Source organism: Dreissena polymorpha, chromosome 10 (genome assembly GCF_020536995.1).
Source record: "Dreissena polymorpha isolate Duluth1 chromosome 10, UMN_Dpol_1.0, whole genome shotgun sequence".
Classification (NCBI taxonomy): Eukaryota; Metazoa; Mollusca; class Bivalvia; order Myida; family Dreissenidae; genus Dreissena; species Dreissena polymorpha.
Genome location: NC_068364.1, coordinates 26,241,030 through 26,259,197, shown reverse-complemented (window position 1 = coordinate 26,259,197; position 18,168 = coordinate 26,241,030). Strand labels below are relative to the sequence as shown.

General features: G+C 34.7%; 1 protein-coding gene across 1 annotated transcript in view; it reads left to right on the top strand.

Annotated features, from left to right (window-relative positions):
• LOC127848997 (uncharacterized) overlaps window positions 1-18,168 on the top strand; it is a 142,150-nt gene that overhangs the window by 82,143 nt on the left and 41,839 nt on the right. The window contains exons 7-10 of the mRNA XM_052381724.1: window positions 10,625-10,745; window positions 11,962-12,101; window positions 17,509-17,579; window positions 18,026-18,158. Coding sequence (XP_052237684.1) covers window positions 10,625-10,745; window positions 11,962-12,101; window positions 17,509-17,579; window positions 18,026-18,158 — 465 coding nt within the window. The remainder of the gene's footprint in view (window positions 1-10,624; window positions 10,746-11,961; window positions 12,102-17,508; window positions 17,580-18,025; window positions 18,159-18,168) is intronic.

Genomic DNA, 18,168 nt, shown 5'->3' with positions numbered 1-18,168 from the left:
TGTATATTTTTACATGAAACTTGAAACATGGATAGATGGCAAAAATGAGATTATGCACGTCATTCCATTTTGTTCCTACCTTAAGAATTGTGGTTGCTATGGCAACAAATAAAAAATGAAAATGGTGGAGTTTCACCTGGGGAACATATTGCTTGGCAATCTCTTGTTTTAATTGACACATTACAATTGAGTGATAATACTACATACATTCTCATTTTAATAATAAATGATAGTATATTTGTTTCATATAAAAAAATGGAATGCAAAAGCGTGTTTTAGAAATGTTGATAAGCATGTTATCTACCGTTGCAACCAACAAACAGTTGCGCTTAGACTTGTCTCGCCAAAACCATTTGACATGCGATAGCTAGCCGATATTTGGCGAGCTGCCTATCTCTGTTATTTGTCTCTGATAAAACTAATTACTGCTTTTTTTCATCCTTTCCATTTGTCTTTTATATACGTCCGTCTTATAAAGGGCATATTAAGGGGTTACCTATGTCATGCCAGGGGTCAGGCAGCTTCCAGTCTTTGTCCGGACTATAACTCGTTAACTATAACACCTATTCACATGAAACTTCATATATGGATATATCTTATTGATGAGAAGATTAGTGTAAAGAATTAGTGTAAAGAATTATAGCTATAGCCCCTGAATTACTATATTTATCTCGATTTTGTATTGCCCGGGTCATAACGTAATTACATTAAGGCCTAATGGCATCAAACTTCGAACAAAGATAGGTTGTGGTGTATAGAAGTGCAGGGCACAACAATCGTTACTCGAGAACTCTGGCTTGCATAATTCACAATTCTACGCATTTGTTGGTTTCACCTTTTTTCTTGGTTTCCTGTTTTCTTGAAATATCAAGTTCATGATTGAAATTAAGTTTTTGTTACATTTAGAAAGGAAATCATGCTGCTGATATGGTTATATCAAATATGTTTCAGTTTTGTGTGGTATTTTGAATTTTTTACACAATAATTAAAAGTGATCAATGTCCTTGAGGTAAAATGTTTGTTTGTTTAGAGAAAAAAAGCACAGGCACTAACGTCTGGGATATCATACAATGTATCCTCATTAGAAACCCCACCCCAGTAAATAAATGAAACTGCATGTATAACTCAAATGTATTTCAACATCATCGATTCTATTGGAGAAGTGATGCTGTGTCCCATAATTGAAACTGCTTGTATTGGTTATGTTGTAATGTACTGTAGCCAGTACAGTATGTTGCAAGAAGACTCCCTCATTTCTCTGATAATAACGCCACCAGTGCACGGTGTTGTTAATGATAAAAAACAAACAACTACAGTAACAAAACAATGAACCTAACACACTGCCATATTCAGGCATTTTGTGTTAAAACTTGTGGAATGTAACCGGTACACTAAGGTACGACATTGCACCGAACATGGTTCCAAGCAAAGTTTCGAGCAAAAAACTTCCAAAACTTTTACACGGGAATAAGCAGCAAAAGAAATACAAGTCCGAATGACAATAAGTATGTTTCCAATGTTATTGTCTTTCTGAATTGTATTTATCATCACAGTAATGGATAAAAGCAACGTTTGGATTATCAAAAGGTACATGTAATATATTTTCGAGACAAGTCACTTTCAAAATTATTGAACGTTTTAAATTTATCTTTACAGAAATATCGATATGTGGGTCTAATCTCTTACCAAAAAGACATTGTATTTAACATACATGTTGGTACTGATTTAAGAAAATTCAATCATTATAAATTGATTTTGACACCTTAAAAAGAAAACATAAATTATTTAATTAAGTTTGGTGTCTTTATACAATGGAATATATTGCAATGGGTATTAAATGTTTATTGAAGTCTGAATCAACCCCCCCCCTGTCAAACTTCCACGAGGAGTTCTTTGTAAATGTCATGTAGTTGAGTTATAAATATTAACACTATTATGTGGACTTTTATGGGAATTTGAGAATTGAGCATCATTTGTTAATAATATGTGCAATATTACGCTATGTATTATGATTATCAACTGAAGATGTTATGCAAGAAAGTGCTTTATCAAAAATAAAACTTGCTCGTGTCAATCTGCACACAAGAGCGTTCGATATTTCACCTTCGAGATCCGTTTGCAAAATGATTGAATCACCGAAATTCAATCTACTTTTATACAAGTCAAGTTATTGTCCGTCCAGGGCAGGTCTTGTGTTGCCGTATAGCTACCGTGTTTGTCCGTTTCGTTGTCGTAAAGGTCCGGGACGGTCCATGTAGATGCCGTGTTGGTCCGTTTTTATCCTGTGCAATCCTTGTTTTCCATGTTTGTACGAGCGTTGCTCTGCCGGGACGGTCCGTGTGGACACCGTGTTGATAGCTTGTTTCTGCCATGTTTGTCCGTGCGGATTCCGTGTTGCCAATGGGGAATGATCTTTGGAAGACCGTCGACGCTCAAACATCCTAACACGTTTATGTATCATCCCTGATTGTCATAGCCATCCGTGCTTTTATGGGACTGGGGCTTAAATGACATTTATATCAATACAATTGTTTGAACAATCTAGATTAACAATTGACACATGCAAAGTGTTTAACTAGTTGTTCAGTCAATTTCGATATATCAGACTAACGATTTTTTCGTTATTTTTTAACGTTTTAAGCAATGATTTGTTCGCCGTATTACTGACACAAACATGAGGTCTGGACCATTAGTATGAAAACATTTCAAAGTTCAGAATCGAAACTCTTAAACGTTCTATGATCTGGATTATTTGATAGGTATTAAGTTAAACAGTCAAATACGAATTGTAATATTATTGTGTGAAATACATAACGCCAATGTCAACGATATCTCACCGTATGACCTCTGTAAGGCAAGTGTAGGTCAAATTTCGGTCAGCGTAAAGTGTTGTTACGGTATGGGTATTTGCGTAAACTTAACACATGTATTAACTGTTTTTCACGTGTATCAGATGTGTCTTATAGTGATTGGAATTAATGGTCTTAACTGGGTTTTGAATCAGTACATACGTATTATATAATTAAAATAATTATTATTTTAAAATTGAATAACTTGAAAAGGTTAATTTAAGCAATTTTTAACCAGCTGCTTGTTTGTCGCAAATCGCTTTGTCAGTCAATTAATTTGTCCGTTCGTCTGTCCGTCCCTGACTATATCTTTCCGTACGTCCGTCAATCCGTCTCGCTTCATATGTTTAGGGATATTCAGGATTTGTAAGGGATTTGAATGCAATTATATATGCTGATAACGAGCATCAAGGGGATGTGCAGCGTGTACGAGCAATACATGTATCTTCAGAATTCACAAAGTAATTGCCTTAAGTCCAAATACTGTCGCTCCATTAGTATCGAAGATATCTAAATAAAACTGTGTACAGTGAAAGAGTATATTTTGCGGAAATAGAGTGCAATATCCACAATTTTCACATTAAAATTATGAACTAATTATAACCCCGTTAACAATGAAATGGGGTATCCTGAACTCATCACGGACGACTATCGTCTGTCAGACTATATGTCTCTCCGTTTGTCCGTCTACTTTTCGTAAGACACAAACATGTCCGCAGACGTTTTCCTACGTGTACAAGATGTAAACGTGCAGTCCTTGACGTTTGCATGTGCGCTTGCTATCGTCCTACGGAATACAAAAGGGAGGCCTCATCGTTGTCTTCCTGTAACATTATGATTATTAATATACACCAGTATAAGATTATTATATCCAAGTAAAAAGTTAAGTGTGATATACCGGAATAACCGTGGACGTCCTTTCGTCAGTTGTTTCGTCCGTCTGGTAAATTTATCTCTCGATTAAAAAAAACTCATTGTCCATTGCATTCTCCTACACTTTTTCAGTTATTGCTCTATATTTTAATTTAGACCTTCAATATCCTCATGCTTCATATCACAACACGCGGCGTTATTGGGTATTATTCGTCACTATTGTGACAAAGTCTATTTGCTCTTTGCTTGACGTTTTGTAAAGTCCGATGTGTTTGTATAGCAAGCAATTAATGAGATATTCAAAATGAATTCTCGTATAATAAAATACGTCTTCATAAACAAATTCTCAGCACAGTAAATACATAAAGGCACTATGGTTAAAATGTTTACTAACTTAGTTCCCATTTTTGCATCTATCTTTTAATACTTTACTTAACATATTTAATGCCCCCGTTGTAATAGCATATAACAATCACATTTCCGCTGTCTATCCGTCTGTCCGTCTTTCCGTATTTCGGATTTCTGTCTTAACTGCGTTAAGATATGTACCATATTTTTGGTGAGTGAGTCTACCTGAATGACTTACAAGTTTGAGTTTCGTTCTGTTCCATTGATTTCTGGCGCAGTTACAAGCCTTTTACTTAGACATTTTCTCTAGAATAACAGTTTTCCGGACTTGTGCCTATACATCTACTGACTGTAAGTATGATAGCCTACCAAAGTTACAGATCAAATTCGAGTTTTGTTCCGGTCCATTGATTTTTGACGAAATCAACGGCATTGGACTTTGCAATTTTCTTTAAAATAACACTTTTTCGGAATTGTTTTTTGAAACGCGTCTCATCAGGGTCTGCGCTGTTTACTTAAAGGAATTGCTGTAAAAAATATTCTAAATATACTAGAAATCCCTAATTTTGGAAATAAATTGATCCAATTTAGAAGGACGGGAGAGTCCACTAGGCATGACTCTAACTACATGGCTTACAGATGAGGATCGAGTGTCGTTCAGGATCATTGATTTTTAACGACTTCACTATTTTTTCATAGTTTATTTCTTGTATGCAGTACCGATAATTATTTATAACATTTTTATTGGTGTGAACACACTCGAAGCGTAAATGTTCAAGCCCACATAAATGTTTCGGCTCCCTTTGAAGAAGGAACCATACATCAGTCACTATGTCTGTGCTCGTGCGAAACTTTCTGACTTCGCTATTACTTTGTCATTTATTGATGGGTTTTGAATATCTTGGCAAAAATGTCATTCATCGTAAGACGACAAGTCGCATGTAACGCTTGTCTCCTTTCCACATAAGTCGAAGTCATACTCAGATGTCAACGGTCAATTGGACCATTAAAATTCATGTATTTGCTATTAATTTGCCCTTTTAACGATGGATTTTGGAAAAACTTGGCAACAATTCAAACCATCGCACATGTTACATGTTACACGTGCCACATGTTAAAACCACCTCCTTCCTAAAAAGTCAAGGTCACATATTAAGGTGAAAGGTCAAATTTTACCGTAAAGCAGTTTTTTTTTTTACAAAAGTGGAGTTTACAAAGAATACTGGAATGTGGCGACACCAATGCCGTATGAACATTTACTATTTTTTACTTTTGTACCGATTAACTTAAAATGGTGTTTTTAGTTGTGTTTGTTATTATTTACTTTTTGTTACAAACCACTTTAGGTCCGCGTATTGCCAAATTTGAAATTATCCCGAAACTAACAACATAACACTTGTTCTAACTAAATCTATCATATGTCGTATATTAACACGTAAACAGTGTAAGAGTTTAATAAGTATACCTCTAAACCCGACTAAGTATTTTTCGTTTTCTTTTTTCACTTACACTAGGCAGATAGAGACTAAGAGAGCGATGCATACTTTTAAGTTGATTCGATATTAGCATAGGCTCATGCTTGTTTGGCAAATACCATTCTACACATTGATGCGTGACGTCTCTGGCCTCCTGTAAGCCTGTGACTCTTTAAATGAGTTAACTAGTCTTGGGAACGACATGTATCGAAACATGCACATGCTACTTGTTCCACCGTGTTGATGATTGTGAAGCAGATTGATATCGATTGCCCCATGATTGTACTTTGTTTCCATCGTCCCAAAAAACTTTAGTTGAGTAACCGAGTTCATGCCAGTTAATACAATGTCCTAGTTCAGGGACAAGATGACCTACTAATACCCATCGGTTAAATGTGTCTTACTTACAAGCGGATTGCAACTTAGTAGGTTATAGTTTGCCCCTGAGTGTTGTCACAAGAACATAAATGAGCTACACCTCCCTTAGAGTGCTATTGAAAACACAAACATCATCGTGTTGACACCGTGGTTGATTTAATTAAGTTGTTTTACCCCGACAAATATACTTGTAATCCCTATAGTAGTATTTGCTTATTAATGAAAAGAAATGAATTGACTGCTATTGCTGCTCCCCTTACAGGTCGAAGAATAGTCAAGCAGTTGTATTGTTACGCTTAGTGGTGTGCGGCCTACGATTTCCAAAAAATATTTGCATATGGCTGCAGTAACTATACCTTGCATGAACAAAGAGTCCGTATTCTCAAATTAATTTTGTAAAACAAAAACCAACACACATAATCACATGCACACAAATAAAGAACATTCTAATAAAAATTCAATCATGAAATCTGACAGCATCATATAGAAATTGAACAAAAAAACAGCCTCAAATCATTGAACCAATTTATGTCAGAGCTAATATGTCAACGTTTGTCTGATACGTAATTCCCGATTGCCGTGCTGCATATGCATTCAATAGTTACATGTAAGATCTAAACGCGATTGGCATTAAGCAGAAAGAGATTTATTTGAAAATAAACGTAATAAGGTTGATGGAATCGCGATTAAATAAACAAACACATTTAATTACAAGTATTTTAATCACAAAAAACAATATTGAAATATATTCAACAATACAAATTTACAATAATGGAAATGACAATATCCACTGCATTTTATCACATACTTATGAACGTCATTCCGCTCCATAAATAAAAGTTATTTATCTCTGTAAAGTGTGTATGCATGAAACAAAAATTGAGAGTTTGTTAATTGCGGGGTTGTGTTAAGGATTCCTATACATAAATAAAAACTTCAATCAAATTCAAAACTTCCGTAAGCTAATTCATAGGGAAGGACGTCCTCTGTTTTACATTTTCTTTCCAGCCTTTCTTATGAAGACCACCTCCCTCCAGTGTGCCATTAAGCACCGTCTTGCACATAGAGCCATTCCTTGTGATATGTTCAAATCAAGCCAGTGGATGAAAATTACGAGGGACTTGTAGACCCTGTGCTTGGTAGGGTTCAAGTAACCGCTTGTCCACAGTCCGAACAGTCTTGCCGTCGCTGCAGTCACCATGGCAATTCTTATTCGGACCTAAGCGATGCTGGTTCCATCCTTGGACATTGTTTCTCCAAAAAAGTTGAAGCTGGTCAAAACTTCCAGCTTCTTGCAGTTCATGTTGATGTCTGCACTTGTGTTGTTCTTCTGCGACTTCCCCGTGCTGACCTCTATCATGTAGGTTTATCTTATTTCATTAAGTCTATTTGCGAGAGGACTTTTTACGGCTGCACGTATTCATTTCTTGTTAATGTTGATATATCTCTCCTCAATCTACTCCTCTTGTATCTTCATCATTACCTCCCTGTTCGTTTTCTGCTATTCTGTCTTAGAGTGCAGGCTGGTGTACTTATAATGCATCAGCTCTCTTTTTGTCGCAGTTGTCCTTGATCTCGATCGTCGACCTTGACTTGTTCTTAATTTTCTCTCTCTCTCTCTCTCTCTCTCTCTCTCTCTCTCTCTCCCTCTCTCTCTCTATCTATCTCTCAAGAACTTATACGGCCGAAGACAGCATGACTTAATTAATGATGTTGGTGTTGATATAATTGTCTAGTATGTTCAAGGCTGAAAACTTGCTGCCTTACTGTTCTTTAAATGCCTCTGCTATATCTAGATCGTGAAATTTATCAAATTCTATCCGAGTGTTCTTGGTGATGCGGTTGTTCTTTAACTTCAGCTTGACGGTGGCGAGCACTTAGTCATAGTTGCTACCGATGTCTGCGCCAGGAAACGTTCTTGTAATTGCCTTGGTTATGCTGGACTATAACTGTATAAAATTGAGCTTGTCGTGTACTTGCTTGTTTGGAGCATACCAGGTTGCTGTTCTGGACAGTTTGTTTGAGTGCAGCGTGTTGGCCTTGGTGACTTCGCGGGTGTTAGTGAACTCAAGAAGTGTAAGCCTTCTTTTGATTGTCTCTCCGATGCCAAATTTATCTACTGTCCCTGACCAGTCATGGTAGGAATATGGTCCAACCGTGCGTTCTAATCACCGAGGACGAGGAGGATGTCTTTCCTTTGGACATGATTCGCTCTGAATCTTTATCAATGTTTTAAATACCCTCGTTGTCATTGTCTGATATTTTTGCGTAGACCTGGACAATTGTGATGATGTGACGTCTTGCAGAGATACGGACCGAGATGAGCCTGCTGAAGACTCTGTTGCAACTGATGATCGATGTTGATTACCTCCTTCATAACAATAAAGGCAAGCCCTTACGATGTTTGGAATTCTCCCCGCTGAACAATATTTTGAGCACTTTGGCAGTTGATGTTTCTCCGAAGCCTAGCCACCTTACCTCGCTACGCTAGTCCTTTGGTGTATCTGCGGTAGCGCTTCAGCTCTTGCGTCAGTTCGTGGATCTTTCCACACGCACATGTAGTTTTCTCACGTCCCATGTTCCTTAGATTTGTCCCTTTGTTGCCATTTTCAGATGGCTAAAGTAAATATTCGCGGCGCTCGTTTTCTCTCCAATAACTTTCTGATGATCGTACGAAACATGCAAGCCTCCTCACTTCGTTTCGCCCACCAGCAGAAACGGTTATCAGGGTGTGTATGGATTCAGGTCCTGGAACCAGAAGTAAGAGTTGAGTAGTTGTTGCGAAACAATTGTGCCCGTCCTCCCGAGGGAGCTGCTACCATACGACAATGTACTATATCCATGCTGAACACCCTCCCTCCCCCTCCTTCTCTCCCTCTAGTGCCTTGTACGTCAAAAATAATTAAATGCATTCAATTAACAAGTTCATGGAAATATACCGCTTTTAGGGCAAGTACAATAAGCAAAATTTGTTAAGGTATATTTATGGAGTTTTGGCCTTTTTGTAAATTTTCCTTTGATAACAATAACAATATGCATATAGAAACACTTGAAATCAAAAATCATATGTATGTGGACATTAAGAGAACAATAAAATAACAATATGCATGACATAGTGATAAAGAGTTGGTGTTTGTGTTATTAATTCTTTTCGAGCATTACGTTATCGTTTTATTTAAGGAATGTAACAAAAGGTTATATTGATGAGGAACAATGAGCGGAAGAGCAGAGTACCAAAAATATTGTTGTTTTAAGAGTACCATAGTTAATGTTATTTGCTAAATGTATGTGTGTTCAATTAAAAATGACAACGTATTTGTTTTGCCCTAGTGTGAAAAATAACAAAAAGCCTTTTTGGGCAAACCAACACTTCATGAACTTTGAGACATTTTTAGAACTTTCGGTTTTCATTATATAAAGATGATTGCATGTTCCAGACAAAAGGAATATCATAAATAAGTTCATGTTGTTGCACATGTATTCGACTTGTTAATTAATATAATCAAGTTCGGCGTCAAGCTGTGCTTGTATGACGTGCAAGATGATCAATCTTACATATAAAACGTCTGTTAAAGTACTGATGTGCTAAAGTTATTAACTCGAAATACAAATAAGTTTTTCGTTTCAAATCTTGCGATTTGTTTAACTGGATATATGTTCGTACATTTTAGCAATATACGATCTCCGTTTAAGATCAGTATTATAAAGATTAATATACATGTTATAATACAACACAAAATAACTATTGCACAGTATGTAAGTGAAAGAATTATATGTATTAATATTATCTTCTTCCTATGAAAATTGACAGCTTTTAGAGACAGTATATATACATATATCTATGTAAATGTTCCTGCGATAATCATAACTATATTTATATATAAACAATTGTTATAAAACATCATACATTTATAGAAAACTCAAATAACAGTATGCATGACAAAGTGATAAAGAATTTGTGTTTTTCTAATTGATTCATTTGGAGTATTTGTTATTGTTTACCTGAAGGTATCTTACAAAAGATAATGAACTACAAGGAGAGTAACAGAGTAAACAATTCATTTTTGTACAGAATATCAGAGTTATTGTTCTTTGTTAAATTTATGTGTTTAAATGAAAAAAGACAACGTGTCTGTTTTGCCCTACTACGAATTATAAAGATCGCATATAAAGGAAAACCATTATTTCGGGGACTTTGAAACTTTTTAGAACTTTCGGTTTTCATCATATAAAGATGATTTCATGTTTGAGCAAAATGTTAAACCATATCAAAGTGCATGTTGTTGCACATTTATTCGACTAGTTAATGAAATAATCAAGTTCAGTGTAAAGCTGTGCTTGTTTGTCGAGCAAGATGATCGATCTTAAGAAATTCACATCTGTTTGATTACTGATTTTCTAAAATTATCACCGTAATTTACCAATATTTGCGTTTGTAATCTTACGAAGTTTTAAATGAACATATCAGTTCATGTATAATATAGCTATTTACTATCTCCATATAAGTCCAGTATTATAAAGATTAATGTACGTGTTATAAAACATTAGTGAATAAAAAACAAATTATTTAATTTCCCTTCCCGATGATATAGGTATACAGTAACGCAAACGTTTATTTAAAATGGCATCAACTGTCGTTAAAATGTCTAAATAACTTAGACGTTAGGTCAACTGTACACATACTGCGATGTTCTTTTGCAGATCATTGGAAAAATTGGTTTCATAGTGCAGGTGACCACGGATAATGACCTGTTGATCCAAGTGAACGGTGAACCATATTCGTTATGGTACAAGACGGACGCTGTCACATTGATGACGGGAAGTAATAACAACTTTTTTTCGAACTTTATTTATATACAATTATAATTTTAACAGAACGAGGGATGGATAGCATTTCAGATCAATGTTTTTCATCACAAATCAAGGTTATGCGTGTTTGTCTTTCAACTGTCAATATTATAATTCATTTCCAATTTTCGCTCCATTATTTGTAAACGTCTGCATGTACTGCCAGATAACTTCAGATTAGAAAATACTATCGTAACGCATTTTACTAAACATGAACGATTGTTAATTCATAACCGGTAGTGTTTTTATTAAGATTTACTCGTATCTTTCAAATATGTTAACTTTTACAATTTTCGTCTATATAATCAAATACTTAGTTTGACAAATAATACTAGACACAAACAGCTTAAATAGTGCATGCAGAGATTCACAATTCGATTATAACGTACCTCTCATGATAGGATGCCGTGTTTGGCCATAGCTGAACGTCTTTAAAATGTAAACAAGTCGTCAAATGTCAATTTGTTGTAAATACGCGGATCAGAACTTAAACTTGTGTTGATAGAATTAACAAATACTTTTCTTACCGACTTAAATGCAGTTTAAGGGGTGATTTAATATATTTATGAATCAATATTAAACTAATACAACGGTTATGTTGCGCTTGCACACGTAAGCAGTCAATAGTTTCGATAAATATATTTTTTATACACTTATGACTAATGTGTTTTTGTTATAAACCTATACACATTTGGCGTCGTTCTACAACTTGTTACAGATAAATAGTACGGCCATGAATCACGACGTTTTAAATTCATTAAATTTAATAACTAGTGGGTTTATCGGGGAATTTTAAAAAAGTCACGTTGGTGGATTATCAAAACCGAAGGCAGCGTTCACGTAAAAATATAGGGTATGGTATTTAAGTAATATTTTGACAACATATTGCTATTTTTAGTGCCGATCAATAAACACAGTTTTTCATTTTTCATTCGTTTTAACTTTGCATTCACAAATCGTTCTATACTATACAACACAACAACCAAAACTTGCCGCGCCGAATCGATGGCATATTCTGAATCAATTGTATGCCTTTTTTATTAACAATTTGCTTCATTGTACATATACACTTAGATGTATGCGTTATTGCATTAAGAGTAAACTTCAGTGAACTTAACCGTCAATGTTATAGCTCACTGATATTTGTTACCTGAGAATGTAATGTCTTACGAGATATGCACTTTTTGTAGAGCATTTCATTGACCCTTTGAAGAAAATCTTCAACGAATACCAGCTTTTAGATGTGAATGACGAGCTTGTACAGGCTGTTTCGAGCGACAATGACATAAATGTCTACGCGATCATCCACCAGGCATACACAGAATTCATGGTAAGATACATTTTAAAATGGACTCATACATTTTTGTCAATATCACCGCTTAATTTATTCAAATTTATACAAACCAGACAGCACCACACAATCGATCTAGTAAAAATGATAGAATTGAGATAACTCAATATGTTGTTAAGTACTTTAATTTGAATAACGAAAATATAAAAAAAACAGGTGTCCGAAAAAATAGAGAGAAAAAATTAGGTTAAAAAAATATGATTTTTTTTATGAAAAAAAAATTATTATTGCATAAACTCTATCTATAATGCCCTCTGTCGGGTTGCAGAAACTTGGCAAAAGGAGGCTTGAACGGGAGAAATCTTGTATTAACAATGCGATTCACGTGCCGTTCAAGCCCTGTTATGTGTTTTCATATCCATAAACTGGTCCACGCGCAGTTACTTCCCATTTTTTTATTGGATTCAATGAAGCCTTTGACGACTATCCAAGCATCAATACCAATGGGGAACTGAATGAGCACCAGTTTCCTCATGCATGCAGGGATGAAGGCAATGAATATTTCAATCCACTTTTCAAATTATACCATCTGCACTCTGTTGACAACAGCTTTATTTATTGGCAACGTCAATGAAGTTAAGGTTATGTACTCAGCACTTTCAAAAGGCTATGTTGTAAATGAATGTTAGTGTTTATGTACCTTCAACGATCCTGCTGTATGCTTGAAATAAATCAGTGACAATATGTTGGCAGTATTGATTTTTTAGAAAATTTAGTTCGAACAAAATAAAATAGACCTGTACGAAAAAAAAAACCATCTATGAAAACGATGACTTATTGTGACGATATATGTATCCGTCACGACAAGTAAATTCCAAAATAATTCCTTTTTTTTAACTTTGCGCGACTGCCTTTTAAACTTTTCATTAATCCACTGTTTAAACACATTTTAAATCGACAACTGCCTGTCCAAAGATAAAGCCTCGACATTTCTGATGATGACCGAGAGAGGCATATGCAAAAAACAACCTTGAAATGTATGAAGTCATATGAAATAATCGAATTGTTTCGCCGATGTCAAATGAACAAGACACATTGTTTTCAATGTAACTTTAATTTATTTTGGTATGTGTGATTTGCTTATGCAATACTAGCGACAATACAAATTTTCTCAGACATGATCATTTTCGGGCGCTCTGAAAAGCTGTTCCTGTCCTCGTGCTGTGCACTCGGGAAGGAACGGATTTTTCGAGTGCCCGCAGATGCTCCTGCCCTCGAAAACGTGTATTATCCCTATATTTTGATTTTTTTTCTACAAAGAAATCAATACAACTTCACATCTTTGCTAACTCTTCTCTGAAATGATACAGATAAAAAAAGTAAAAACAGTAAATATACTGCTTCCTTAATAGGAATATATCAGTTTAAATGCTTGTTTTCTACCGGTATAAATGGTTATTTACCAAATTACACAAATCGTATGGTCCATTACCCTAAGGCATCCATCTGCCAGGTTTTATGACCTAAATCCGGTTGTAAAAATCCATAATCGAAGTGTCTCAAAATAAGCGAAAACATGGCCGAACTCTTATAAAATAGCTCTGTAAAATATACTGTCCATATATTTAGTATCATTAATGATAGACACAAACCCGTATGTCCAAAAATTGAGGTATTAGCACTATAATGAACTTGTGCAACATCCCCTTATTTCCTACATATCCGTCAATCCGAAAGTTATCCGGGTATGTGCGGAAAACAACGAATATTTGATAAATACGCTATGAAATACTCAATATAGCTGGCTTAATAAAATGACAACACAAATGGCAAACATTGTACGTGACAGGTTAAGTCGGTCAAAGAAAAAGCAATATGCTATCTTGAAAGAGAAAAACACATACAAATGTTATTGTTGTTCATATTAATGTGACTGGAGGTAATGATAAACCTCAACTATTGAATGACTGTGTTGATTATAATGAAGACAATACGCACGCTCGATGTTCGAAATCTAAACGCTATACAATTATGCCCACTGTCAAGAATGACGTTTATAACCCGTGTAATTTACAAAATGTAATACTTTTGGTGAGCAGTAAAAGGGGATACAAGGGGATTAATGCTTGTGCAATGCCAGTAAATTGATTGTAGCCATGTGAACCGATGCAATCATCAAACGCATTGGTGGTCCAAGCAGGGTTATTTACTTTTTGTCAACAATGAATGTTCCAATGATAAGTAACTTAAACTTAACAATCAAAATGGAAATACATACGGGAAGGACCATTCAACAACTGATAACTAACTCCTCGACAGATGCTGCCAGAGAGGCTTACGGAAATGAAGTAAATTGATGTATGTGATTGTTAATGTAGAACTAAAGTTTTATGTAAATAAATAAAATGTAACGTTAATAGTCGGTTTCATATCAAGTAGGGATAATGCATGTATTTGGTATTAACATTTGAATGAAGAATGCACATATGTGGTATTTACACCTACTTATTAATCCAGATTGAAAGTGCGCATCCTATTAAATACTAGTAATTACATGTTATGTCATAAAAGTCTGAATAAATAAAAACGATTACACATACTGTATTATATCATACTTCCCATTAATCACTAACGTCAGTTTATACTCCTATACAAGTGCCGGTGTATTTGACATCAGTATATAATTGTTTTGTTAAATAACTTGAAGAAAATGTTGTCAATTTAAAGAAACAACTTAGAGAAGGCTTATTGAAGCCAAATAAAAAAGAAAAGACAGAATGTTGTTGTGTTAATAAATACAAAGTTAAAAGTATTGATACACAATTCCTATAATGCATAATTTTCATTGACTGAAACTTATTGAAGTTCTTATGAACCTACCTGAACATAACTACTAGGAAAACATCAACTTCAAAAGAGCAATGGTGTTATCTTTTCAGTTATATGCTTGTGCAGGAGAAAAATGAGACCCGACCGATTATAGACTCAAATTCAACCCAGAAATACCTAGGAACTTGCAGTCACTGAGTGGTTTTGTTAACAGTCATGTGTTCAATGCCGCAACAGCATTAAATATTTAAGCTTGCTCTGGACACAACCTTATGCATCTGAGAATGTTCTTTGAACGTGACGGCGAGGATGGTCTCAACATCATTTTCAAAATGAATAACTCAGACGGTCAGCCTAGGGCCACCAATGCCAAGCGGCTTTTGGAGACACTCATTCCAACTTGTCGGAGTTCTTTAAAAACGACAATGGCAATCATGTTTTGTTGTGTATGTCATCATAAGTTAAATGTTCTCACAACTAATTGATAAATATATTTTCCTTTAAAATTGTATGATTTAATGATTTTATGTGCTTTCTTCATTAATTATAAATGTTCTTATTTTTTTGTAATATGTTCAACTCTTATTTATGGAGGAACGAATTTTAAATGAAATTTCAAACTAGGTTTGCAAATCGTACCGCACTGAGTAGATTTATGTCACACATGATATGAGATGTGTGTATGTGAATATGTGTATGAGTTTATTATAAGCTTTTCATATTTTTATCTGTTTTTTTAACATTTAACTCATCTTTATTCTCACGTATAAAAATCTCAAATTCTCTATGACGTTTCTGGAAAATAGGGGGGGGGGTCTCTTGATTGGTAAGCAGGAACTTTCGTATTCGCTGCTGATCCCCATTTGTTCTATATTGTTCATTCAATCATACAATGTAGATGATTTCTTTGTTCAAAGATAGTAATTTCCGTATGCCATTTGTTTTGACAACTTATTTTAAAAAGACGTGTAACTAGAGATTGCAATATTTCTTGTTTTCCGAAGGATGATTGCATCACTTGTTTGTTTATATTTTCTTTATTTCTTATCTTACATGTTATATAAATATCATATTTGTATATATTTTGCAATGTTGTTTGTTCAATATTTGAATTAAAGAGAATAAAACTTGTAAATACATGGTTCAGAAAAAAACGGAAAAAAATGTCGGGGCTGAAAACTTAAAATGTCAAAAAAAAAATTGTACGGTGAATTACATGTAAACTTTATCAATGCACAATACCACAACAATAAGAACTATGCGAAGAAAGAAGAGAAAATCAACATTTCCCATTAGTGTGCTAATACCTTAAGAGACACAAAAATAGGCTAAAATAGAGGGTCGAACATTTAAAGTGTTCAAAAACTTAGAGTATTGACGGTAGGTCGTTATATTGCGAGTGCGTGTATGATACTTAATGTCATAGCGCGCAAAGCGTTTTTTCCGGATATAGATAGCCTGTTCATTAAAAGGAAATATCGACGGCTAGTGCGGTATATATAGAGAAAACAAAATGTTATGTCCCATTACTTCATTAACATAGCAATTAAGCTTGTAACATATATGTTCGAAAAGAGGAAATATGCATTGTTTATACACATATATATTAAAGGGGAAAACGTTGTTATGTCCCTTCAACACTTACTTGATTATTTCGTTTTTGAAATAAATACGCGTTTCAACGTGTTTACTTCTTTTGTATTCGTTATCCGTTATGATTAAAAGCTACACGCACAAATGACGTCACATTCTGAAATATCATTTGTTTGCGTACTTTCAACTAGTGATAAGATTTACCAACACTCAGTGTACAAACTTAAATAAATGTTGGTAAAGTATGTAGTTGTTACTCGTTTAAGGTATATAATTAATAGGTAACAATACGGCTATGGTGTGCCATAGGCCCGTATAGGCAACTTTTCGAAATCATTAGGCCTTGGTCTGAAGCTCACGTGCTATTGTGACGAAGGTGTACCGATACGCGCACGTGGCCCATCATAGCCATCAAGTAGCCTTTTATGATCGCATTGATTGTTCGGTTACGCTGATCCCTAATTGGTTTGTATTTGTCGCGTACTTAAGAGTTGTGTCTAGTGCTTTCGTGCACAGTTTGTCAAGTGTTACCTTTCGATAAAAAAGGGCCACCTGCAATCCTCAGCTTTTTCTCGAGCTATTGTGCCTGGAGATTCATTTTGTTTAAATAATAATATAACATAAACTTTGTTATTGATAAATGAGCTTGATATATTTTAAAACGTTTAAATTAAAAAAAAAATCATTTTACATTCAAACTAATGATTAATATTCTCATTAACCTTTAAAGATGAAATATTTTGCTAAATTAATGAAATCATCAATTGCGTTATTACTTGTTCTTTTAGTGCATTATAGTTAAGCAATGAAAGATGTGGCGCATGATATGTGCTATTTAGTTTTGAATCATTATTGTACCTTCATTGCATTGATATTTGATATCTATGTCTTAATTACTAAAAACATTACTATTATTATTCAATTACTCGTGACATGGGGCCATGCAAAATATAAATATTGTATCATTCAAATATATTAAATAGATTGTCATTTGATATGTTATATTATTCTTTCTTGGTTTTAGGAATTTACATGTGGGTCGTTCGGCGTAGATTACAGTGGAAACTTTTTTGTCGTAGACGCCAATGGGACGAGGTACACACTCTGATTGACTAGTATTTCTGTTAAAACATGTTAATAAATTATGTGTACTTTTTTATTACATAATTAAATAACGAAGTCAATCTCAACCAGTTTATTGAAAAGCATTCTTCAGCTTCGGCTTCCTCAGTGAGTTGAGCGCTGGTCTAAACATATAAATATCGCGGATTCGTTTTCCCGTCGACGACATACCTCTCTATGAGATAGGACCTGCACATAGTCCTACATCTATTTCCCTTCCCCATCTATGCAGTAAAGTATGTGAACTAAATCTTGTTATCGATATACACTTAAAATAAATTTCGATATGAAAATATGAAACATTCAGACAGACTAGCACACAACGTATTCCTTATGCAATTCGTGCATATGTATGCTTAGCAGGGTAAAATACTGACATATTTTTAGCATAGAGTTTCACCATTCATATATTATTTCAGGAGGACTTTCGGCCCAGATGATTTGAATACAGATCTTGGTTGCACACAAGATATTCAAGTTTATGCTCACGGTGACCTGGTGAAGATCCATCCGGCCGGGTCGACTGAGCAATGGAACGACCAGATGATAAGTGTGCGTTAAG